The 26456-nt window shown below is 49.9% G+C and overlaps 1 protein-coding gene across 50 annotated transcripts in view; it reads left to right on the top strand.

The window, feature by feature from the left end:
• The first annotated feature begins 2362 nt into the window (after window positions 1–2362).
• TCF7L2 (transcription factor 7 like 2) overlaps window positions 2363–26456 on the top strand; it is a 181868-nt gene continuing 157774 nt past the window's right edge. For 5 of the 50 annotated variants that reach the window (XM_058671286.1, XM_058671287.1, XM_058671306.1 and 2 more), the window contains exons 1-4: window positions 2369–3123; window positions 3408–3474; window positions 3673–3797; window positions 15587–15655. In XM_058671286.1, the coding sequence (XP_058527269.1) occupies window positions 2935–3123; window positions 3408–3474; window positions 3673–3797; window positions 15587–15655 (450 nt within the window). In that variant the 5' untranslated portion in view covers window positions 2369–2934. Of the gene's footprint in view, window positions 3124–3407; window positions 3475–3672; window positions 3798–15586; window positions 15656–26456 lie in introns of all 50 variants that reach the window. The other 45 variants (XM_058671300.1, XM_058671299.1, XM_058671303.1 and 42 more) reach the window with 20 other exon arrangements.

A 26456-nucleotide genomic window follows, 5' to 3' on the forward strand; every position in this document is an offset into this window, starting at 1 on the left:
CATTTTCAGTCCCCCCTCCTCCTGCACCCCAACCTGAGCAGTGCCTCAAATTCTTCTAGAGGCTAGGAGTTACTGAGTTTTTGAGAACTTATGGTCTACCCAGCCTTTTTATGGTACTCAGCAATGAAATTCAATGCGGCACATGTGTTATCATGGAATAACTTTTAATTGCTGAATTAAAGCAGAGATTTAAAGAAGGACAGATTCAAGAGTTCCCTTTTAATGAGAGTAAGAACTGGGCAAATCGGATGAGGTTGCTAATCACAAGCAGAGAACGCACCACATGGACATCTGATCAAAACGCAAGACAGGCCATTCAACCCAGTGAGGGTACTCCTTACAGACGTCAATTCTGCTTCTACATGAGTTATTTTTTATTATATAGGTAGTCCTATCATGAACACAGAAGACCTCATCTGCTAACTCAATGCAGATCTTGGTTAGACGAAAATAGAAACACAGGACAAAGAAATTGCCATAAAACCAAGTTACTATAAATGGGATCCAGTTTAAGCAAATCAGCCCGACATGGGCCTTGGGAAAGTGAATGCCGAATATAGCCGGACTCAGGCACCCCAAGTGTACAGGTGACAATTAACAAGTGTGTAAAGCTATGGTCACTTGGCTAAATGTGTAAATGTAAAGGCAACCTAGTGAAAAGACCTAAAAGAGGAAACTGTTAAATCCATTTGTACATGGATTTAACAGTGAAGCACTTCATTCTTCATGTTTTTACTTGGTGTCTTAGAATAATCCCCTTTCTGTCTCCACTCTCCCTCGCAGACACTGCGTCTGCCTTATTTATTTATGAAGTCTGAAGGTTAGTCCTACCTGCTGAGGCTAATTAGCCCTGTGCCTTGTATCCCATGCAATCCTGTCTGATTGAATGTACACATTTGTTCTGCTTCTTTTCAGACTCCTTCCCACTCTACTTCTGATTTCCTGATTAATATTGAAGTTGGGGGTTGCAGTGCTTTCTACGCTACCTCTTCCCCCAGCCCCATTTTTTATTTTGCCTGCATCGTCTCCTTTAGTGTGCAAATGTGGTTGAGAATTTTTTTTTCCAGTGCAGGAGAATACACTGGCCTTGTCAATCAGTATCATTATTTTTAGTCATCTTTCTGCGACCTTAGTCTATAAAACCCTTTTGCTGAAACCTTGAACTCTCAGATATTACATGCCAAAAGTCACCGTCCTTTGGACACTCAGGTGGTGACGGGCCAGCTGGAGAGCAGGTGAGTTTATCTGGGGGAAGATCATCTATCTGGTCATTTCTGTGGATTTACGTGTTTGGGATTCTTCTTGTCCTCTTGCCCTGTTGTAGCTTCGATTTGACTTCTCATTGGATGTTCTCGCTCGGGAACACGCAGTTCTTACGAGTCCTGAGCGTTAGAGAACTCTCTGTACCCCATCTTGGAGAAATCTGCTTTGCAGGTGAGGGCCCCCAAATCCACAAATACCTGTCTCAAATCCCAAGGGCCCCATCTCCTCCCCAACGCCCTCTGCCCTCTTGCCTGGGCTTGGTTAGCAATTTCCTGCCGGGGCCATCTCCCTGGGGACTATTTTGGTCAGTCTCTTGCTGAAGTCAGTCCTTCACGGAGGACTCCTGTCCCCAGGATTCCAGGGGTGGGGGAACTTTCAGTTTTATTTTCCCTCAGGAAGGCGTTAACGCCCAAACTTTTCACCTCTAAAGTCAGCAAGGACTTTGACTCCCAAGCTCATTTCCTGTCACACACACGTTTAAGAGAAGCATCTATTTTTTTTCCTTCAGATTTTGATTTTTTTCATGCTCCTGAAAAGAATTACAGCGTCTGGTTTTTCAGTCTTTGTGGCATCTTTAAGTTCGTTCCCCAACGTGTAGCGAACCGACGCACAGTTCCTAAACCCGGGAGGGCGGGGGACACCTCGTGGGTTCCTAGTTGCATTCTCCGGAGGTGAGCGGGACCTCTGGCCAGGCCTCCACTTCGCAAGCTCCCTGCAACAGGGCTCCTGTGCAGGCTCCATCCCGTCCAGGGGTGAGTGGACGGCACGCGCGGCGGCCGCGAACCCCCGTGCGCCCCGGGACTCGGGGCTCCTATTTGTCAGAGTGCACTTTTCCTGGGCCTCTCCTCCCTGCCCGCCCCGCTCGGCTCGGATTCCGGACTCGGTCGCCACCCCCTGCCCCTCCTCTCGCCCTCGGCATTGTCTTGCCCGGGCCGCCCCCCGCCCCCTCCCGGAGCGAGCCCCGCGCCCGCTCGCCCCGGCCCGGGCGCTCCGCCCGCCGCGCCCTCCTCCCGCTCCCGGCGGCCGAAAGGCGCATTGTTAGCCGCCCCCGCCCCGCCCACCCCGGCTGTTTATTTATGCACACGTCAGCGGCCCGGCCCCGCCCCCGGCATCTCATTAAGGCGAGTGTGTTCCTCTCGCCCTGTCAATAATCTCCGCTCCCAGACTACTCCGTTCCTCCGGATTTCGATCCCCCTTTTTCTATCTGTCAATCAGCGCCGCCTTTGAACTGAAAAGCTCTCAGTCTAACTTCAACTCTCTCAAATCCGAGCGGCACGAGCTCCTCCTGTATCTTCGGCTTCCCCCCCCCTTTGCTCTTTATATCTGACTTCTTGTTGTTGTTGGTGTTTTTTTTTTACCCCCTTTTTTTATTTATTATTTTTTTGCACATTGATCGGATCCTTGGGAACGAGAGAAAAAAGAGACCCAAACTCACGCGTGCAGAAGATCTCCCCCCCTTCCCCTCCCCTCCTCCCTCTTTTCCCCTCCCCAGGAGAAAAAGACCCCAAAGCAGGAAAAAAAAAGTTCACCTTGGACTCGTCTTTTTCTTGCAATATTTTTTTTGGGGGGGGAGGGAAAGCGAAAACTTTTTTTGAGGGGGTGATTTTTTTTTTTGGCTTTTCTTCCTCGTTTCATTTTTCTTCCAAAATTGCTGCTGGTGGGTGAAAAAAAATGCCGCAGCTGAACGGCGGTGGAGGAGACGACCTAGGCGCTAACGACGAACTGATTTCCTTCAAAGACGAGGGCGAGCAGGAGGAGAAGAGCTCGGAAAACTCGTCGGCAGAGAGGGATTTAGCGGATGTCAAGTCGTCTTTAGTCAATGAATCAGAAACGAATCAGAACAGCTCCTCCGATTCCGAGGTACGAAAAGCCCCCCGGGCTGCCGGCCTGCGCCGTCCGGGTCCGGGTCCGGGCGAAGGCGGGCGGCCAGGGGAGCAGCCGGGGCCGGGGGCGGCGGGCGCACGGGGCCGCGGTGGCCACCACTTGTAACCCTGTTTCTCTGTGCCCCCCTCAACCCACCCGAACCCCCTCTCTCTTTCTCTCTCTTCTTCTCCCCCTCCCAACCCCACACACCGCACCCCACCCCCCCAAAACTGGCGCGGCGGTCGCCCCCCTCGCGCTCCCCACCTCCACTCTCCGGGAAGGCGGAAAGACGGCCTCCGCCACGCTCCGAAAGTTTCCGAGATAAATCCCGGGAAAGTTTGGAAGAAGGTGAGTATGTATGCCCCGCGCGCCCCGCCGCCCCGCGCGCCCCGTGGCTCGGCCCGGCCCGGGGGCGCCACGCGCGCGTCGGGCCTCCGCCGGGGCGCACGGCCGCGGGGGGCCCCCGTTCTAAAAAAGTTTCTCCTCGCTCTCTCCCGCGCCGCGCGGCCGCCCGCCCGCCGTCCCCTCGCCGCCCCGCCATGTTAGCGGCCAAGAGGCAAGATGGAGGGCTCTTTAAGGGGCCACCGTATCCCGGCTACCCCTTCATCATGATCCCCGACCTGACGAGCCCCTACCTCCCCAACGGATCGCTCTCGCCCACCGCCCGAACCGTAAGTGCCTCCGCGCCCGGCTCCCCCGCGCGGCCCCGCATGCGGCCCCTGCCCTGCCCCCTCCCCTCCCCGCCTCCCCCCTCCCCGCTCCTCCCTTCCCTCCCTCCCCTCCCCCGCTCGTGGCCCAGGCAGCCCGAAACTCTCCAAACTTTTCTGCCTTTTGTGGACTGGATTTGTTTGCACTTCGCCATGTTCCTGCTTTCAGTTTGCTGCTGCCTCGTGATTGTTGGGGGGGACACCTCTCTCCTCTATCTGTCGGCCAAGCAGGGCTTTGTCGGGGTGGGGCGGGGGGCGGACAGCCCTCGGGAGAACTTTCTGTGCGCTCCGGCTCCCCCTCCCCCTCGGTGTGGCGGTGTTTGTTTCTGCGCCCTGGGAAGACGACTCTGAGGCTCTTTTCTTTCGCTCTCCCTTCCTTCCCTCTCCGCTGGCGTCTCGGGCGTCCCCGGGTTAACCCCTTGGCTGCCGCCGCGGGCGCCCTGAGCGCGGGCCCCGCCGGCCGCCGGGCTGGGCCCCAAGGCGTCGCGCACGGAGCGGCCGCGAGCGCGCCGAGCCCGGGGCCCTGAGGAGGCGCCGCCGCGGCTTTCTCGGTCGGCCGGTTTTTTCCGTAGCTTTCGAGTGGTGACCACTGACTCTCGGCCCTGCCGCTTCCCTCGCCTCAACCCCGCACTTGAGCCCCGCCGCCCCCTCGCCCCCTCGCCCCCGGGAGTCACACACTTCCACAACCCCGTCCCCCACGGGTCCCACCGTAAACTTGAGCGGGTTGGGGTTGCGGGCGGCCTGCGCAAGGGGCAAGTCCTGCAGGGCCGCGAGCGCCCCGGGCGCCGGTCGGGCTCGGCTGCCCTGCGTGCCGGCCGCGCGGGCTCTCCCGGGCCGCACGCGTGCTGCCGGGGCCGTGTCCGTTTGGGGAGGCCTCCACCCAGCGGACTTAGCTGTGGGTCCTGGGAAATGAGGTGCCTCTAGGGTGGAGAGAGCGATTGGCGTTCGCCAGCTTCCGAGAAGGCCTCGAGTTTGAGCCCCGGGGGCGGGTGGGTGCAGAGGCCAGGGCTTGCGGGTTCGTGGGAGAGTGCAGGGGCCGGGAAAGGCCAGGCGTGCCCCCTAGGCTGGCCGCCCAAGTTTGGGGCGCCAGGAGGGCGCGGGACTTTGTGGGTGCTCTTCCTGCAGCGAGCGTCCACCGCACCTCACCCCTAACCTCTGAGGTGGCTGCTCTGGCCCTACACACCACCAGCTGGCCGGGCCGCACTCCGCGGACGCTAGGCGCGTTTGTAGCTCCCGGAATTGTCATTTTGCACCTTGCCTGGTTTTGGGTCCCCTCTCCCGGATGGACACAGCACTGGGGTTTCTGCTTTCTTCGGTAACTCGAGATAGCAGTTTGAAAGAATGCACCCGCGGTTGGGCAGGAAAGCCTTCTGTGCTAATGGCTGAGGGCTTGCAGCTGGAGAGTCCATCGGATCTACAAGTGTTTTTAAAGCATGAAAATATTAACCTTCAGGGTTGACTTGTTTTGGGGACCCTGGCAAAATGGCAAGGGCATGCTAGACCGGTGATCTTTTTTTTTTTTTTTTTTTTTTTTTAACGTTTTGGAAAGAGAAATAATTGCTACCACTCTCCCCCACCCCTGCTGCTCTGTGCCCCTGCTCCAGGCTGCTGGGGAGGCCGCCAGAGCGCTCCTCCTGCAGGGCCGGCTTTTTGCAGGCTGGCAGCTGCAGGGGGAGCGGAGGCCGGTTATTTTACATGTTTCTTGGGAGCATCTTGCACGGAGAGTGGGGAGGGGGACCGCTGGCTTCCAAACCCCAGGGCGGGTGTGTTAAACCGGACCAAGCAACATTCCAAAGTAATCCCGATCATTTCTCCCCATGTCCTCCCTGCCTCCTCAGGATGGTAAACGCTTTTGCCTTCTTGCACACGCAGCTTTGGTGGCCACTGTGTTGGCTTCTGATTCCGCTCTCACTGCCCTCTCTGTCTGTAGCTGCTGGTGATGTGGCCGTGCGAGGCTCCTAAAACTGGAACAGTTGTGTTGTGCGGTAATTAGGAAACAAGGAAATTGTTAAAGGCAAATAAATGATTTCCTGGGGAGCAAAGGAACGCTGCCGGCCCCTGGTCCTCTTTGTGGGCATTCTAGGAATAGATGGCATCTCCTTATTTTAATTGTGGACATAGAGGGTGGCCTTGTGCTGTGACATCAGATGGAGTCTCAGAAGGTATTTCTGAACTCACTAGGCAGTTTTGCATGTCAAACGCCAGCCGACGTGTTTGCGTTCCACCACCCCTTCCTGTCTGTTACCTGGGTTGGATTACTGGGCTCTTTTCTCCAGGCCGGTGACCCGGTCGGGAGGCTGTGGTGTGTCACTCCTGATGGCTCCGATCGGAGGGCCCTTGCAATTCCAGATTCGCTACGGCTTGCTGGAGGACTCCTCCGGCGAGACAGCGGTGTTGCCGCGCTCTGAAATTCTTAGCGCGTTTTAGAGAATGTGTTTCTCAGGGCGAGGTGTAAAGACAAATTAGGCTGTGCACTTCTCTTCTCTCCCTTTCCTCCTTGGCGCCGGTTGGCTGTGTTGCCTGTTACTTGAGCGTACCTGGAAGCTAACTCGGGGCGACCCCTGCTCTCTGCTTTTTCTGTTCCCGAGAGTGAGGAATTAAGAAATATCATGCAGTCAGCTTGTGGTGAATAATACATTAACTCAGAATAATGCTCTAATTGCTGGAGATGCCATAAAGCTCGATAGTACTAATTTTATTTTAAAAACAACACAGATTTCCCTGCAACATTCGTTTGGTCTTTGATATGCTGAGAACAGCAGAGGCTTTTCAAAAGCACAGCCAGGAAGGCTCTGGTTAAGTAGGTGAGAAGCGTTAAAACGGCAAATGTTAGAAAGGTGGTTAACGTTTGTCTGCTGAAGATAAGACTACTGTTACCCTATTCAAATTGACAGGAAAAAGTCGTGTTAACATTGCTTTTTTCCAACTCCTTTCCTGGCAAAGAAGAGGCCGCGAGTACGGGTGGTGGACTTTCCAGTTAAGGTTTGGGATTTCTTTTTAAAGACTTGATTATATGAGAGTTCTTGCACCTTCTCTTATCCGTAGTACTTTGCTTGTCAACCAAGCTGCTTGCTACCGAGTTGAAGAGGGACATTAGCAGCATCTTGAATTCATTTTTGAACTTGGAGTTCAGCATTTGAAGTGGGAACCAGCCGGGCCGTTCTTCACTGAGGTTTTGTGTAGCCCCGCAGCTCCTCTTTCTGGCTTGTGAAAAATGGATGTTTGCTCCTCACTCCCAACAACGGACTCCTTCTGCTTCGAAAGATGGAGACCTTGGAGTGGGAAGGGTTAACAATGGGGCTTCCCTGTTGTGGTGCACCCCCCACCTTCACCCCTGATTGTTTTGACAACACTTTTCAAAGTGTGACATTCCAAGCCCCTACATAACAATGTAATATTACTGTAATTACACAGGTCATTACATTTTAAATAGAGAACAATAAAATGCTTATCGCCCTGAAAAAGAACAGGTGTTCTTGCCCTTCTTGGGGTATTTATGCTAATTGTTTTTCATCTCCTTTGGAAATATTTATGGCCAACATGTTTAGATTTCAATCTCCATGCAGCAGCATTAATTCCATGCTAATCTTTATAGGTTGGGGTTTAATGTCTGCAGTCTGGATTATGGACTCAACATTCACCCAAGAAGTCATATTTTAATGATTATAAATTTCATATGCTAACATTTTGCAGTTTGTGGATACTAAGGTTTTTGGAAACTCCGGAAACCCTTCTGCAGTTGGGAGCGCAAAAGTATGCTTATTTGGAAGAAGTGTTTCTGGAAACTTTTGCCGGCCAGGGGTGGTAACTCTAAGGACCCCCTGCCACCTCAGGTTTGCTGGGAGCTTTCCATCTGGACCCGAGTCCCGATACAAAGGGCTCTGAGAGGCGCTTTTTGGGGGTGGTTCGCTTTTCTGTGTCTTAGCAAACTGTGAGATAGTTAACAGGGATCAAGCCAGCAGTTCTGCGCGCCACTAAGAAAGTATTTGCTTTAGAAAACTCACATTTTAATAGTTGCTTTCAAGAGGACACTGGAAGTCTTTGCAGGTTCCGAACACCTCCTCACTGTCCACAAGGTACCCAGGTGCAGGTCCAAAGCGCCTGGGGTTCTCTCGGAAAGAATTCCTGGCACAGGTTCCTTCCATAGGGGCAGCGTGTAAGCAAGAAGGTATCCAAAAGGGTTTTACATTTTGTCAGATCTTTCACAACGGGGCCTCTCCCCTCTTTCTCCCCCCTCCCCAGCCCCAATCGCTTTAAAAAATGCACTGTGGAGAGCGGACAGCTGCACATTTTTGTGTGGACGTGTGTTCCTAGACCATGACTAAAACTCCTAGGACCTCTCCCCCAGCTGTCTGGAAGTTATGTGGAAGTTGGTTTATTGGCAGTTAAGCATGAGACAACCTGGATTTAGCAAATGCTCCCTGCACAGGAAGTGGATGACAGTAGGTGGGGGAAGGGTGGAGACTTGGGCAGGGGCCGGTTTACTCTGCGCCCTGCGCCACCCCCCCTTTAAAATCTCAGTTGCCAGATAAATAAGCACTTTCCAAGGAAGTAGGTGTGAACTTTTTAGTCTTAGTAAGTGGAATTAGATAACATCTTTGACCGCATCCCTAACTTGTTCAAAGGTGACACCCTTCAAAGTTTCAGAGAAGGTAGGGGTGGACCAGACTGCCCGGAGGGTGTGCCTTTGGGGGACGGGTGTGTGATGGGGGTGTCTGGAAGTGTATGGCGGCAGCCGACCTGCCTATGTCAGTCTTCCCCTCGGACTTGTAATTGAGGGCATTTGTGAAGGAAATGGTTAATTTTACTACCAAAGGCAAGCTCGCACCTCGACAGGTCTGCTGAAAGCCCTGCAGCCCGGTTCTGAGCTGGCAAGCACGCCGGGTCATAAATCCACGGGCTTTATTTACAGCCCATAACACTTATGAATGTTAAGATATTTGACGCCACGTTGGCCTTATAATATTCAAGGTCCGCAGACATTGGCAGTAGCTCAGATTTCTCTCACTAATTATAAGCAGTGAGATGGGGGGGCGACGAAGCCCATGGCAGCGGCTGTCCTCCCCTCCCCCTGTTCTCCCACCTCTGCCATCTGACTTTCCCCAGACAGACCCCTCCTCCTCCCCTCCCTGCCAGCCGACTTCTCCTCCTCCCCTAGGCTATTGTGTACCTTGGTAAAAAGCACTTTCAGGAATGGGAATGAGCCGGAGGAGGCCCGTGTCCAAAGCAAAGTTGCTGTAGGTGTTCACACTCTTCCTTAGGGCTTCCCTCCCCTCTGCCTTTCTTTCCCAAGCTTCCCCCACTCCCCCAAGACTACATTGCCTATATTGTGCATATTTCCCAGAATACTTAAAGAAACCTGATCTGGGAGACGGCTCTTTTAATTTATATGATGTTCCACTGAGCTGGAAGGGAAAATACACACATTGCAGAGGGCACTGGTTAATATGTGGGTTTCAGAGGGGGAGTGTGGTGGGGGGCGGGGAGGATTGGTTGTAAGAATTTAATAGATGAGCAAAGAATCCCAGGTTTCTTGGGGGTGGCAGGGCCACTCATTGGGGAAAAACTCACTGATGTCTGGGGCTGGAGGCCCAGAGGTAGAATATTCTGCCAGTAGAGGCAGAATAAATGCTTGACCAAGAGAGATGAGCGGGTCGGACCCTTCCCGGGATCCGGAGGGGAATGGCTGGCTTCAGCTGGGGATTGGAGGTTCCTCTGAGGCGTGGGAGGCCTGGGGGAGGGGCTGCTATGGCTCTGCAGCAGTTCCTTCTCTGCTCAAACTTCGCAGTGCTCTCAGTAGGAAATAAAATATGTTTTCCATCAGTTCGTATGTAGGCATCCGGAGTCGGGCAATCTGGGGGCATTATCGTGGTCAGGACCCTGGAGGGAGAGAGGCGGCTAGTTATCCTACCCATCTGAATTTACGTTTCCAGAGTGGGCTGCTGCGGGGCACGTGTGGAGTGTGTGGGTACCGGTGTGTAGGGTGCGGTGGGGCAAGTGTGCATGACTGCCCAGTTGCAGGGAGGCTGATTCCTTGTGTTGCACTGCTAGCCATACCTAGGACCTATGTCCAGCCCAAACTTAGAGACCAGGCCGGCAGAGGTTTTATTTTCCACTCAAGGGGATGTAGCAACTTCCTGGCCCTGTGGTATAAATGAGCATCCCGGAACTGCTCACTGCAAAGCTGGGACGGTGGGAGCTTTGACTGGCGTTATCAGCCGACTTGCTGTAGGCTCTTCCCAGGGTAGGTTTGCAACCTTAGGGGCATTGGATTCCCGGGCTGGTAATTCAGCCCGTTATCTTGTATTCTTTCTCTCATGAAGGAACCCGTGACAGTTGGGTCAGGGGTGGAGGGGTGGGAGGATGGGGTGGGGGTGAAGTGGGGTGGGGAGTTTCCTGGCTGTGTGTAGGATCAGCTCTGAAGGAGTTAAAATTGCTTGCTCAAGTTTGGCATCGGGGAAATAAATTTGAGGCCTGGTAGGCATTAGCAGGGCACAGCACATCTACAGAGCTTAATTAGTACCCACTGTAATTGTTCATGGTCTGCCAGAAGAAGTAATGTTCAGGAAAAGTGCAGTGTCTCTCTGCAGTCTGCAGTTTGAAACCGATAAATCACTTGCATATTTGTGTAGTGATTCAAATGGAGCTGAGACCTCTCCCATCCCAACATGTGGTAAATTGTAAAGTCAATGAATTGCAGATGTAGGTACAGTGAGATTCTCTAAGAAAATGCAGAATGAATGGGAAAAGAGTGATGCTATAAATATTTACCCCAAAGAGCACTAGCTTTGTGCTTGCTGGGCCAATTAAGATGCACTAAGTATATTAGTAAAGTGCTTAAAAAAATGGAAGGGATTTGTGTGGGTCTTGGGGTGGGTTGTTTTGTTTTGGAAAGTGAAATAAAAGGCACTGTTATTGTCCCATCAGTTTTATGGAACCTGAATCACAATGGCAAGCCCTGGGAAAGACATATGAAACCCACATTAATGTAAATTAATTCGTTATGAGTTGCCGCACTGCTAAGTGGGTAATGAGGGGGCATCATTTTAAGAGTGTTAGTGTAGCAACTTTTAATGAAAAATGCTGTGTTAGGAACATGTCTCAGCACTTTTGCCCACACCATTTTTTTTTTAATATGGTAGGAAATGTGTTTAGTTCAACAGTAGGAAACTTGAGTTACTTAAAGTGCCACCCCTCAATAGTTTAAGAATGTCTGGATGCTTAAAGGAAAGCATCTTGTTTTCAAAACAATCAATCCAGAAAACCATATCACCATCATCAACTTCAACCTCAACTTTACTTGTTAATTTTTTTTTTTAAAGATTTATTTTATTTTCATTACAAAGTCAGATACACTGAGAGGAGGAGAGACAGAGAGGAAGTGGAGCTGCCGGGATTAGAACCAGCGGCCACATGGGATCAAGGCGAGGACCTTAGCCACTAGGCCACGCCGCCGAGCCCCTAATTTTTTTTTTTAAAGAGATTGCAGCACAAAGTGAAAAAAAAAACAGCAAATGTAGCATCCCTGCCCATCCCTCCATGGACCTGTAGATAACACTTTCTGGAAGCTATTGCTCCCCTTTCCATTCCCCCTACCACTCCCCCCACCCCCTTATTTTATTTTCTTTCTTTATTTTTTGTCTTCTTAGAGGATTTTGGTCTCAGGCAATGTTGCAAGTCAATACTTCTTTCCCCAAATGTGAGTAGGTGGATCTGTGTGGAAGCTGTAAAAGTTAATGATCGCTCTCTGACTCATAGCTGGTGGTTTCAGGTTGAGGAGAGGAAGAAACAAGTTAATGAGGGTGAGCGGACACTTAGGGAACACTGAGGGAGTCCGCGGGCTGTTCCCGCTTGGGAAGCTGGGGGCTTCGGAAGGTGGGGCCTGCAAGTGAGTGTGAAGGGCGCCCTGGCCAAGTCCTGGCTTTAGGTTGATAGCAGTCTGCCGGCTAGCTCTCCGCACCAATGTTTCCAGCCTGGTTGTCAGGGCTGGTTTTGCTTTCTCTCAAGTTAGAGGCCCTCATAGTCCCCCCTCCCCCCATAAGGACAGGCAATAACCCAAAATCCTGTGCAAAAGTTTATTAGCCATTCAGTATTGAAGGCTGTCAACCACATGGGGATGGGGGTGGGGCTGTGTACTTGGTGGCCTCTGGTCACTGACCGCCCCACCCTGCAGAATGACTGATAGTCTAGGGAACTGTCTCAGAGACACTCAGAAAAAGGCATTTTTTTTTCTCTCTTTTAGGCTAATGGTATGGAAATTAGGCTTCAAGTGTTTCAGGGAGTAGCTACAGTAGAAAAGTAGACCAGAAAACCAAATGTTCCTCGAAAAGGGATCTATTTATTTATGTGTACACACACACTTTCCAGGGAACTCATAAAACAGAAGAGAAAGTAAATGCTCTACTTCATCCCAATTTAGCAGAAGGAATAGGCATCAAAAATTAATCTTCATCATGTTGAAAGTTAACTTGGTTGAAGGAAAACCAACATAAGATCTAAATTTTTTTTAGCTTACTTTGAAAATGTTTGGAAAAAGTTGTTTTTTCCTCTGGGGTATCTGTTAGAGCCAGTAGCAGTGATTGGTAATAAAACAAGGGGAGTGCTTAATCATAAAATGCCAGGTTCGAAGCTGCTAGAGGAGTTTGTAGGCCCATGCTGAGAGCTACCTACCTACCTCTTCTGTGGACAGGTGTAGGGAAAGGGGCTGGAGGGAGCGGGTGCCAGACGTGGGGCCCGACTTGACTTCTGTAAGCCAGCACATTGGGGCAAAGGTTTAATTTGGATGTGAGTCTCTTAGGAGGATAGGAAGGAAATGGAAAAGTCCTTAGAATTCTCACTGGGTTACTCCTGGGCCTTCCAGGGAGAAAGGCCCAGGTTCTTGCTGGATGAGGCAGGGATGCAGAATTGAGGTGAGCCAGGTGACTTCAGGGCACAGACCTTTGGGCTTCCTTGCTCAGGGAAACCTTGCCATGTTGCCCGGGTCCCTCAGTCTTCCCTCCCCTTCCAAAATACATAGCGCCTCTCATACTGCCTTTCCATACAACTTCCAGAGAGCCCCCAGTGGTGGTTCCTGTTTGGAGTTGCATGGTTTGACTGGGTGTTGGTATTTTTATCTTCATCATTAAAAGCCTCACTGTAACAATGTATCAGTGGAGTTTAACTGGGAAGGTTGAAAGTGAGGGTTTCAGAAGTGTCTTTGGGACAGGAGGGAGTGGAAACCCAAAGGGAAAAGGAGGATTTTTCGATCTTGATTGCTGTAGCTTGCAGGAAGTATGACTGGTAGGGAGGAAGGTGTGGCTTACACAAAAGAAGGAGCTGCTTGGGTGGGGTGTGTGTTGGTCTAGATTTTCTGGTGTTGTTGGAGGAAATTTTCAGGTGTTGTTTGAGGGAAATTATATTGCTTGGAACATTAGGATGGAATGTGTGTGTAGGTAAAGTTAACTGTGTCCTGGATGTCAGTTTCGCTGCTAGAGTTCCTAGGAACTGGCAGTGATGTTTTTGTTATCCCCATTGCAGTGTGTGTCTCTGTCTCCTGCCCTGGTGCCCCCCTCCACACCCCTCCAAGCCCTGGCTTGTTGGTGTTATTTGGGTGGTGATGAGCAAGAAGGAATAGGAGGAATGAAAGTTGCCCTTGAATTTGTCAAAGTTTCACTAATTTATTCGTTAAGGCTCTGCCTCTATGATTTTTTTTCTCCACGACATACCCTTCATTATCAGGTGTCCATTCAATTTTAATTGACAATGTAAGATTCCGTGATTACCCCAAGTGCAGATCGCCTAGGGCTCCACAGGGTTTGTGGGAAGAAAAGCTTGGACAAATTTCCATTAAGCCCTGAACCAGGCAATTGGAAAAGTGGAGAATACAAGGGGCGGAAAGAGGGACAAGTTGTTAGTGTTGCTTGCTCTGGGGAGGACAGCCTGCCTCTCAGACAAGAGCTGCGCTTCAGCTCAGAATTCCAAACCCTCAGAGAAACCTGTCCTAGGTGCAAAAGTTGTTTTAACATCATGCAGAATTGTCACAGTAACTAGTGCAATCTCTGCATACCGACTGGCAGGTTTTACAAAAGGGACAGGGGCACAAAGGGTGCAGATTCATCTTTAGTTTTCAGTGGTTTAATTTGGATCTGCTGCCCTGGAGGGAGCAAGGGTGTGTGTGTGTGTGTGATAGCTTCCATGCTCAGCTCACACTTTATGTTCTTTGGGGAGGGTGTCTCTTTGACACTCTGCTTTGACAGGTCTAGGAATTTTTTTTTCTTTTGATCTACCTTTATTGGGCCTCTTTTTAATTGTAATTAATTGTGTTTTGAGACGGACTCTGCACACACGCGTGTATATAATGTTTTGTTGATTTGAAACAGATCACATCATGTAAGAGTTCACGTCATCCTAAAATGGATACCTGTCGCCTTTTGCAGTGGGCGGGATGTATTTAGACCACTTCCTCTGATTTGGTTCCTGCTGAATGGTGTTTATCTTGAAGCTCATTCAAAACATTCTTTAGCAAGCTGCTTTTTCTGTTCTTTCAAAAAACAAAACAACAACCTTGTGGAGTGGATAATTTTTCTTCTAGGGGCAAGACGCACATTATTAACTGAGCCTGAAACGTACTTGCAGCCTCGATTCCAGTTTGCTCCCTGGTAGCAGGAAGCAGCCGTTCGCTATGATTACAGAGGTCCTAGTTTGGAGATGCAGCTCATCTGCTTGTGGTACAAGGAGGGATGGACCCCAATCCCCCAAAGGGGCTTCGTCATCGCTGGCTGGCGCGTCATTTGCTGGGATGCCATAGGGGAAGCTGGGTCTCCTGCAAGTGGTTGAGATCCTTTAGTGAGAGCCATGGTGTTTATGTCAGCACATGGTGTTTGTTTTCCCTGTTGGGTGGCTCCCAAGATTAACAAGTGGGGAGGATCCTGGGATTCAGGGGGATTTACTTGGGAGAATGAAAATAGGGGTGAGGCCTCCAGTATTCGTTTCTGTTCTGGGGACACCTGCCTCTTTGGTGGGTGGTCTGGAGGGGCAGGGTACTTTAGGGAAAGCAGAATAGGGGCATAAACTTTGTGCCCTGAAGGGTCTAACTGCCTAGACCAGAGGTCTGTCCCTCCCTGGGTTACCACCTATGGATGGTCCTTGGAGAACTGGCGCCGCTCAGACAGGACTTGGTTCCGCTTCGGGGAAGTGTGGATTACTAGAGTACGGATCCCAGAGAAGTCCTGGGATGCACGGCTCCATCATTGTGAAAGAATGCATCAGGCATCGGGTGGCCCCCCAATCCTGCCGCACACACACATTGGCTTTCCCAGAAATAGAACTGGGTTGCAGGGCCAGGGCCCGGTGAGGACTGAAGGGGGCTTATGCTGTAGGCAGTCTCGTGGCTCCTCCTGGTGTCTCTTGTCACCTGCCCTCTCGCCTGGCACGCAGTTCCGTGTTCTCTGCCTCCCGCTCGGCACACTGACTTCCTTTACGTCTTAATGGGCATCAGTCTTTTCCTTTTCATGTCATTGATTCTCCCTCCTGGCCACTCCCTCCCCTTTTTGCTTATTGAATAGACACTGTGTGAATTTTTTTTTTTTAACTTTACCTTGGATGATTATGATCATCTTATCCATAGCAACAAAATAAAAGTACACAGGTCTTGATTGAATGCCAAGGCTGCAGTTCAATCTAGGAAGGGTTGTCTGCTATTCATAAACTGCTTAAGATGTTTTCTTGTAGTTTGTGACATAAGCAGAACGCTTTGATTTGGTTTCTTTCTACAGCTCCATTTTCAGTCCGGCAGCACACATTACTCTGCGTACAAAACGATTGAACACCAGATTGCAATTCAGGTAGGAAAATGCAAGAGATTCTGAACTTGACTTGTCAATAATGTAGGTCTCTTGTGTCTTTTATTCTCTGTCCCTTCCCTCAACAATGATCGTGATGATGAAGATGATGATGATAATGGTGGTGGTGGTGGTGATGGTGATGGTGGTGGTGATGGTGGTGATGGTGATGGTGGTGGTGGTGATGGTGATGGTGGTGGTGGTGGTGGTGGTGGAGTCATGGGAGGAGGCAGGAGTGGGGGGCAAAGAAGAAAGAAGAGTGGAACAGATCCTGCGAAAATGGCTGAAAGATAGGGAAAGAAAGAGAAGCCTGTGTGTATTGTTAAGTTTCTTGATCAGGCAGCAGGGGCTTGCAGGCTCCACTTGGCTGCTACCCCTGCCCCCATCCCCAGGGATGGGGCCTGAATTGGAAGTAAAATGGTGGTAGCAAAATGTCAAGGGGCAGCATCAAGGAGGTGTGGGAGAGATGGGAGAGGAGACTTTGTGACAGCCCGAGAGTTGTTTCCGGTGGATCAGAATCCTGTTAAGTGGTGCTAAGAATATCACTTTTGACCTGATTGTCCTGAAATGTTGATTTCTCTGGGGCCTGTTGATATATGACACTCAAAGTGCTAGAAGGGACAGGCGACAGATCCCAGCTACTGATGAGTGTCCTGTTTCCTGCTCACGTAGTACTTCCATTCTCTTCAATCCAATGGCTAAACAAATCAGGGACTAATATAGCCTTGGAGCTGAACCGAGGCCAGCAAAGAGCAGTGGTGGAGGGAGGGCAGACTAATACAATTTTCGTCCGTCTGCCTGACCTTGCATGTGCCTCATGGTGTAACTAATGGTGCCCAAACTTTGGATGTGTGTGAGTGTGTGTGTTTGTGTATTTTGGTTTAACCCTTTGAAGGAACACTTTGAAACCTTTTTTTGAGATGCTATGGCAGTCTGGGTCTTGGGAATTGATGTTGGCTTATTAGCTCATGCATGTTTGCCTGTTGAACCCTTACAGGTGACTTGCAGGGTACTTCTTAAAGTTCATGAAAAGATGCATAGTGTAGGAGCAGGCCTTTGACCTGGCAGAGAAGGCACTGCTTGAGAAGTCTGTATCATCTCAAACCACATTGCCTGGGTTTCACTTCTAGCTCTGCTTCCAAATCCAGCTTCCTGCCATGGCACACCCAGTTAGTCAGTAGGTGATGGCTCAAGTACTTGGGGCTGTGCCATCCACATGGGAGGTCCAGATGAAGTTCTCGAGGCTCCTGGCTCTGACCTGGCCCAGCTTGGCCCCCAGCCCTTGCCTGTTGCAGGCATTTGTGAAATCAGGTCATAGGCAAAAGTGCTCTGCCTCTCAGATAAATAACTGAACAGAAATTCAAAAGTTTTATATTCTAAAAAAAAAAAAAGCTGCATGGATTTTACAAATTTTCCTTACCAGCAAAGTCAGCTGATGTCTCCTTTCCATGTTCCCATGAACTTTTTGAAGTTCTTCTGTATGTAGAGGTGAGCTCCGGTCACGTGGTATCTTTGTATCTGGACCACCCCAGATCTGTGTCTCGCACCATCAAGACTTTCAAATGGCTATCTGCTCCAGGTCAGTGGAATGACTCCGGGGGAGAAACGTGTGAAACAAAAGATGTTTTATTTGGTGGATCCCTGGTGTTTTGTGCTCATTTGTAGGCCACAGTGACTGATTTCGGAAGTATTTTGATCAGCGGTGCACGCGGATATGTAGCCCTCAGAATGTGTGGGGGAAAGTGCACCTCTTGATTTAAGCCTGAGGCTACCTTTGTCCTTGTGGTCACACTTCCTGTGGCCCCCTGGGTCCTTGTGGTAAATGGCACAAAGTGTTGCTGCCAGCAGGTCCTTGGGACCCAGGGCTTGGGAAGGGGCCCGACCTCCGCCCTAACCAGGTGGATAAACAGTGTCCCCAGGGCTGCTACATCTGCTGGGATGCTGGAAAACCAGGCTGCCTGGGATATGCAGATTGTGGAGGCTGAATAGGATCCTGATCCTTATCTCGGTGTGGAAAGGCTGGCTGGGGCCATGTCACTGGGAGCCCGGCCGAGACTGGACCAGCTGTTGTATCTTTACACCCGTGGCTGAAGTACCCCTTGTTCATCTTTCTCCAAAGCACCTGGCACAGTGCAGGCCATGGGAGGCTCTTTCTCAGGAGTAAATTACAGAGCTCATTGTCTGGGGCACTGAGACCAGTGCTATGTCCGCATGAACAGGTAGTATTGTTCACTCTGCCTCTATTTGCTGAGGCTTCATGCCTATGTGGGCAAACAGAGAGGCGATTTATCAGAGACCCAGCATCATGCCCCAAGTGTTCATTCTCTCCCAGTCTGCGGCACCAGTTCAAGCCCAAGTGAAAAGGCATGGAGCTGTGATTTTAGTGAGATTGTCGAAGGATGTATGGCCAGAAACAAAAGAGGTGAAGGAAGAAAAAAGGGGGAAGAAACCCTGGACAAAATGCTACCATTCCCAGAGTGCCTTGGACCAGCCCAGCATCCATGGAGGTGATGCAGGGGTGAGAGGCAAGGGTGGTGCGAGCAGGTTCAGCCGGCTGTGGAAATTTTGTTTGTCCCTCTTGTTCAAGGTTGAAACACGAGGTGATTGTTAGGGTAGAATTTTCTTCCCTGGAAACTTAAAACAAGCTGTTTAACCTTAACAGATACTGTATTTTCATAGGTTCTGAGCTTGTTGCCCTCCTATCTATTTCCTAAAATTACCTTGAGAAGTGTGGCAGCGTGCATAACGTGGATTCTTGCTCTTTCCCCTGCCTGTCCCTCCTTTAATTTCGGGACATAGTCAAAGTCGCTGTTTCTGAGTGACCTGAGTAATTCTACAGACACAAACCAGTTGCTAGACTGGTATCTTCTCCACTGATTTTGAGGCAGAGGGACCGAGAACAAACGCTCCTCTGCTGGTTCACTCCCTGAATGTGCGTGATCTTGGGGTTGAGCCGGGGCCAGAGGCAAGGGCCAGGAACACAATCCAGGTGTTCCGCACATACGGCAGGGACCCAACTTCCCGAGTCAGGAATTGGAGCTTGGAATTGAACCCAGCTACTCTTGTGTGGATTGTGGGCATCTTAACTACTAGATTCATGCCTGGTTCTTCCCTGCTTTTGATAGTCTCCTAGCTTCTCTCTGTTCTGCAAAGAATGACACTAATAGTCATCTTTCTCCCAAAATGGACAACACAAATATAATTCTAGAATGAAAATTAAAAAGAGACACAGTTATGGGCCTGGTGCAATGGCTCAGTGGCTAAATCTTCACCCTGCATGCATCTGGATCCCATATGAGCACCAGTTCATGTCCTGTCTACTCCACTTCCCATCCAGCATCCTGCTTGTGGCCTGGGAAAGCAGTAGAGGATGGCCCAAAGCCTTGGGACCCTGCACCCGTGTGGGAAATCCATAAGGGACGTCTGGCTCTTGGCTTTAGATTGGTTCAGCTCCAGCTATTGTGGCGACATGGGGAGTGAACCAGCAGATGGAAGATCCTTCTCTCTGTCTCTTCTTCTCCCTATAAGTCTACCTTTGCAATAAAAATAAATAAATCTTTAAAGACATAGTTGTTTTATTCTGTTGACTTTTGAACATTTGCATTGTAGCATGATTAAAACTTTTTAAAAAAGATTTACTTATTTATTTGAATGACTAAATTAGAGAGGGAGAGGCAGAGAGAGAGAGAGACAGCGCCCGCGCTTCCATCCACTGGTTCAATCCCCAAATAGCAACATTGGCCAGAGAAATTGGGCAGGCCAAAGCTGGGAGCCTAGAACTTTATCCAGGTTTTCTACATGTGTGGTAGGGGGTCCAAGCTGTGTTCTGCTGCTTTTCTAGGCATACTAAGCAGGAAGCTGGATCAGAAGTACAGCAGTCCGTATGAGGTGTTTCCGGTGGCATCTTAACTTGCTGTGCTACAATAGCATCCCAAGTCTAAACACAACACAGTGCACAGCATTTAGTAGAAAGGTGGATGCAATTTCATGTATATGAACACCTTGAGAACTTGAGGGGCTGTGCAGACTCCACTGCAGCTCCGCCCTTGTGGTTTGAGTGTAGAGGTGGACGTAAAGGAACGAGAATGGCCATATTCCAGTGAAACTAGAGCAACAGGCAATCAATCGTTGGGTTTCGTTCTGGGTGTTGTAGTTTGCTGACTTCCCAGACTTCCAGCTTCTTCCTATGTCTCCTGCTCCCAGTGAAATTCCTTTCTGTTGATTAGTTTTGGCTTCTGAGAAATCGGATCATCTGGAACACGCTGGTGGTGTGACCTCACCCAGGATCATGTCTTCATATTGGTGTGGGTAGATGAGCTCTTTTTTTGTTGCTGTGTTGTATTCCACATGCAAATGTGTTCCTGATGCTTATGCTTTTTGTTATTGAAACCCAGACAACACTCACGTTCTCACTGTTAAGAATAAAGTTCTAGTAACAGGATCTAATAGCCCGATCTTTGAGGGGAAAACATGTTTCATTTCTGTCTTTTATACACCAGCAGTGGCCTTTGAGAGGCCTGGGGCATGTACTTAATTCTGCATTGACATGTTCAAGAGAAATTTGCATACCAGAATGGTGGAGTTCTGAGTGGCCCTCCAGTGTACTGAGCACAGTGGTTGTTGGGTGGGTGAGGACTACTCTGTGGGAGCGGTGTTGATCTAGGGGTGAGGCCCTCCTGCAGGGGTTTGGCCTCAGGCCTCTGACCCCCCAACTCTTTGTATTGCTGACCTAGAGGACGGCCCAGCGGACTGGGCCCTGGGAGGTAGACCCACACTGCAGGTGCATAAGGTCGCAACTGCTGGCCCGGTTGCCCTGCAGGGCATCAGTGTCTCGCTTCTCTGTGGTCTCCCTGAAGAGCTTGCCCCTCACCAGGCTCTCCCTGCCGTTCCAACCCCAAGAGCAATGTGGGGATCAAGGAAGATGCTTCCCTTGGTTGTCAGGAGCTACCTCAGAGCCAATTAGGACTTTGTTTTAGGAGTATTTTGGCCAAAGGTTAATGTTTTAACACTAAGTCAGATGTGACTGAGGGAAAAAAAAAACTCGACATGCAGTGAAAACAAACAAAAACACCCGTCCTGTAGACCTTTCTTGGTTGTTTTTCTTTTTAGATGTGAAGTGGCGTGTGCTCGTGTGCGCGCTTGTGGTTGAGTGTGCACAAAGACAGCTAGGAGAGGATCCAGAAGAAATGGACCGTTTTATTTGTTTACACAGCTGAGCAGTGGAGTCTTTGAGTGAGTGTTGCTCTTGCTCGCATCTTTGCACTGGTCAGTTCCCATCGCAGCCTCTCCACGCAGTAACCCTTTGCCTGGCTCTCCTCGGCCAGGATTCCAGAAGACTGCTGGGACATTGGAGGATGTCCTTGCCCTGTGCCACCCCTTCCTCCTGGATGGTCTTGCTCTGTCTTCAGAGGTGGATGGTCCTCAGGTGCCTAGTTTGGAGTTCATCTGTGCCCAAGCAAGGCCCTCGCGGCTTGTGATGAATGTGGCTGGGGATTGCTCCTGTGGACAGGTGTTCAGGACCACTGCAGTGTCCCTGGCCCCTTTACTTTTCATGAACATTTGCAGATCAGGAAATGGATTCACTTCTTGTAGGCATCATTTGCTTGATTTTGCTTGTAGTTCCCTAGCAAGCTCTGCCTGTGAGACTTCTGGCCCACTGTTTACAGGGAATCAAGGGCAAATGTGCACACATGTACAGTGCATATGCAAATATATGTGTACAGTGCATGTGCATATATATGTGTGTGCGTGCACTGGGGTAGTTTGGCAAACCCTGTGGATGTTGGGTAACTCGAGAGTCATTTACTTTCTTTCTTTTTTTTTTTTTTTAAAGATTTATTTTTATTACAAAGTCAGATATACTGAGAGGAGGAGAGACAGAGAGGAAGTGGAGCTGCCGGGATTAGAACCAGCGGCCATATGGGATCAAGGCGAGGACGTTAGCCACTAGGCCACACCACCAAGCCCAAGAGAGTCATTTACTTTCTATAATGAGTTGTAGCCAATTGCCTACTTTGTGTCAGTCTTTTTTTATTCAAAAATATTTATTGAGGGACTCTGTGCCACATCTGTGGGATTCCATCCTCAAGGGAATTCGATAGAAATCCGTGTTCTTCCCACGCTTCAGTTCTGGTGACTTACAGGTGCGTATTCTCTGTAGTCTGGTGGACTTCTGGCTCAGCCTGGGGGTGATGTTTTTGATAGAGGTGTTATTTTTAGCTTGTTGAAGTTTGCAAATTGATGCCTTAGGGTCTTTTGAAGTCAGTCAATTGATCATTTATTGGCTGCTCAGTCATTTTTTGTTGGTGAATAGGAGCTGGGGGCTGTTGAGGGCTGGGCTGGAATAGCATTTTCTTTTTGCCTCAGAAAATATACTGCCCCTCTGTTCCAATAAGCTTCATGAGCAAGGGGCCCTTGCAGCTCCAAGGTTTTGAGAAGACAGTGGGTATTTTTGTACAGCTCTAGAAGAGGCATTTGTTGATGAAACAGTAGTGTGCTTGGTGTAGGGGGTCGGACACAGTAATATTAGTTGGTAATAGTAGCAGTGTATGTATGTTTCTTTGACTTCTCCCGATGCGCAGGGTGTGTGTGAAGTGCTTTATGTGGGTTATTTATTGTTTCTCATAGTAACACAGAGGAAAGCCTGATATCATTCGTCATTATCCTCATTTAAGGAATGAAGGTACAGATAGCTGAATTTATGTTTTATCCAATGACGGCTGAGGTCAGGCCTGAGCAGGGTGACAGGGCAAGAGGCTCTGGGACAAGGACTTCACTCAGCTAGTTTCTGCAATATCTGCTCAGCGTGGTGCTCTGACAGGTCTCAGGGCAGTGTCCTGAGGAGTGACTCCCAACCAGTGACCCGGATGCTCACCTGGGAGCTGCTCGCCCATTCCAAGTGCTCACTTCTGCTCCTTGCAGATTCCTGTTCTTTTGGTCCAGGTCAGTCTCTGTGAACTTGACTGTGTCATCCATCCCTAGAGAGCCATTTGTGCTGCTGACCTTTAGCAGGGTCCCAGGTTCTGTGGTTCTGGGCTGAGTCCCGGCATTGGCAGTTTCAGGTGTTTCCAAGTGGTGTGCATGCCCATGTCGGGGAGCTACGGTGAGGCCCAGCCCTGGCCTCATGCCAGCTGGTTGTGCTCGGACCCAGGCCCTGCCCCGGACAATTGAGTGCCACTGGGAGTTTGGCAGGGATATGCCTGGTTTGTCAAAGTTTTCCAGCACACAGGATTGGGAATCAGCAATCTTAGGGCCCCTGTGCTTTTCATGCCCACACTTATTAGAGTACCACTGGGGAAGGCCGTTTTGGGGTTGGTTTTGTGGTTTTCACTTGGTTCTCCTTCCTCTTTTTGGGGAGAGAAGGGTGTGTGCCGAGTTCTGAGGGTGACCTAGGTCCCTGCAGGTGGCAGGAGCCTTGGTTTGTGGAGCATTTAGTGCATTGCTATCACCCACTGAGTTGGCAGCAGTCTTGGGCGAAGCTGATAGAGCCCCAGGCTGAAGGAACCTGGCTGCAGGTGCTTCTCATATTTCTCAGGCCATCCTGAGGAACAGATTTGGGGTCCGTTGGTCTGTTGATGGCTGGGGACTCTGCATTTCGGACTCCCAGGTGATGCTGCTGATGCACAACCTGCACTTAGGCTTTTAAAAAAGTCGATTTTGGGCCCGGCACTGTGGCCTGGTGGTTAAGGTCCTCACCTTGAATGCGCCGGGATCCCATATGGACGCCGGTTCTAATCCCAGCAGCTCCACTTTCCATCCAGCTCCCTGCTTGTGGCCTGGGAAAGCAGTTGAGGACGGCCCAAAGCTTTGGGACCCTGCACCCCACGTGGGAGACCCGGAAGAGGTTCCTGGTTCCCGGCTTCAGATCGGCACAGCACCGGCCATTGCGGTCACTTGTAGAGCGAATCATTGGATGGAAGATCTTCCTCTCTGTCTCTCCTCCTCTCTGTGTATCTGACTTTGTAACAGAAATAAATAAATCTTTAAAAAAAAACTTGAAAAAAAGTTGATTTTTAACTACCTGAAAGAGCAGGATTGCTCAAGATTGAGATATTGAATCTGCTGGTTCATTCTCTAATGGTTTGCAGCAGCAGGGGCTACGGTGAGGACAGGAGCTCAGAACTCGGCCTAGGTCTCCCATCTGGGTGGCCACAGCCCTGTTCCTGGAGCCCTAGCCTACCTACTGCTTCCCAAGATGTATTAGCAGGAAGTTGTGTTGACAGTGACCTAACAGCCTTGAGTGAGACACTGTGGCATGTGATGTGGGCATCCAGGCTCTGGCTTAGCCCGCAACATCTCAAGGACTAGCCTGGTAATCTCCATCTGGGCTGGGAAGTGAGGTGCAAAGAGGTGGATTGATTAGCCCAAGGGTCCACCTCTTGGTGGAAGCATGGTGAGAGAGGAATCCAGAAATGCATCTCCGCTTTTTTTCTTCTTTTAAGTACAAGTTTGTGTCTTGTCTAAGCCAGTAGCAGTTGCGTTACATTGGCCAGATAAAATACAAGCTAGTTTTACCATTCTTATTGATATCATTTTTAAACCTATGTCTGTGCTAATCGTATCAGTGTCTTTGTATGAGTTGAGATATTTGTATCTGTTCATTCTCCACTGTGGTAAGGCGTATGGGGGGACCAGCCTGCACGGGGTGTAAGAACGCTGGGAAGGTCACTGGGAGTAGAATGGCTCACAGCACTTGCCTGGAGCAGGGGCGGGCAGAGAAGGCAGCTGTGCTGTTACCATTGGCCGTACCAAGTGGCTTTCGTGGTTGGATCTGTGGCAGTCAGCTGGCTGTGCTTTCTTCATGATAACTTCATCATTTCCACTTTATGGTATTGACTTTTTATGAAGTTCCTGGAAATCCCATGGCTACAGAGCAGAGGACAGGAATTTCTAAAGGGGTTATGGCTGACACTCCCAGGCTTATTGGACTTAACACTTAATTTGCATCCGGAGTTTGATTTGGTTAGATGCTATCAAGTCCTGATCAAACAGATAAGTGATATATGTATATGTATTTTTCCTTCTTGCCAGTTTACTTCGAAATCTCTGCATGTTCTTTATGGATCAGAAATGGTATAGACCGTTATTCCTGAGGGCCTTCCACAGCCACAGGCTGAGAGGCAGTGTGTTGAATATTTAATGAGGAATACCCTGAAAAGTTTAAAGTTTGTAAGCAGCTGTATGTACTTTATTGCTCTGTGTCTGTGATGTGTGCTGTGAAAACAACAGCAGAAACAGAGGTGCGGGCTCCCTAAAGCATCTCCCTAAAACCCGTTTTCTTAGGGGGTACAGTTTGCAAGATCTTTTGTTACCCCACATAGAACACAGATTAAGGCCCAAGTGGAAGCTGGCCTGTCTTTGCCCTTGGTTATAGTAGGGTTTGGACAAGCATGGATGGCTTGGTGCAGGTTTTGTTGTTTAAAGGATTGATTTATTTGTTTGAAAAGCAAAGAGACGGACCAAGAAAGACCTACCGTCCTCTGGTTCACTCAAGCCCCAAATGGTTGGCAGAAGCTGGGCTGAGCAAGGCTGAAGCTAGAAGCTAGGAGCTTCCTAGAGCTCCCATGTGGGTGGCAGGGTCCCAAGTACTCAGGGCTATGTCCCCCTGCTTTCTCTTGGACATCAGCGGGGAACTGAATCAGAAGTGGAGCAACTGGGACTCACACTGGCATGTATATTGGATGCTGGTGTCAGAGTGGCTTTAATAAAGATTTATTTATTTATTTTGAAAAAGTACAGAGTGACAGGGAGAGACAGAGATCTTCCACCCAGGTACCCTCAGTTGCCATAGTTGTGCCAGGCAAAGCACAGAGCCAGGAACTCCCATGCGATCCTGGTCGCCCACGTCATGGGTCTCCCTTTCCACAGCAGGGATCCAAGCCCTTGGGCCATCTTCTGTCACCTTCCAAGGACCGTTAGCAGGGAGCTGGATTGGAAGCAGGGCAGCTGGGATTTGAACTCACACACTGATATAAGATGCCAGCCTTGTGAGCAATGACTTAACCTGCTGAATCTCAACACTGGTCTGACCTCTCTGTACTTGATGTGCCAGCACTCAGCAAAAATGTCTCTAGAGGTTGCCAAATGTTCCTCAGAATTGCCCTTGGTTGAGAACCCTCAGCTTGGTTTTGTAGTTTGTAGGGTGCAGACTACCAGTGACGCGAGAGTGAAGAGGAAGTGAGTGGTTGAGTCTGCACCTCTGGAGTCCGACAGTGCTGGTTGGCGCCTCAGTTCTGCTAGGCTTTCGCCTTCCAATCTGTAAAATGGGATATTGGTACTACCTGACTCCTAAAGGGTCACGAGGGATTTACATCAGCAAGGTCAGGTGACTCAGGAGCTGGGCACTGCCCAGCTCCTGGAAGGGTGCAAGCTGCTGGTTTCACTGTTGAGCCATGCAGGACTGGTTTGCAGGTTTAGCAAACACCTCATCCTGACATGCATTGTAGATTTCTTCTGTCAAGAGTGTCCCCACATGATAGATTTGATAACCGGGACTATCTTTGCTGGGTAACAAGGATTTATGACTCCTGCTGGTTGCTGTTTGCATTTCTCTCAAGTCACCTGGAAATTCTGCCTCGTCCTTGTTCCGTTTGACCAGAATATAAACTCTTCTGAAGGGCTGAGGTGGTTGCTTTCTCATGTCGCTATCTGTGTGGCACCATGCAGTGGTGCCCGAGATGGGCTGGGTCTGGATGCATCACATCCACAGCTGTGGGCAGGAAGGAGGCAGAGAGGGGCCGTGAGATTGGACTGAGTCAGGGCAGCAGCCAGTGGATGCTTCTTGAAATTTTGGATAGTAACATCT

The sequence above is a fragment of the Ochotona princeps genome, chromosome 13 (assembly GCF_030435755.1).
Source record: "Ochotona princeps isolate mOchPri1 chromosome 13, mOchPri1.hap1, whole genome shotgun sequence".
Taxonomy (NCBI): Eukaryota; Metazoa; Chordata; class Mammalia; order Lagomorpha; family Ochotonidae; genus Ochotona; species Ochotona princeps.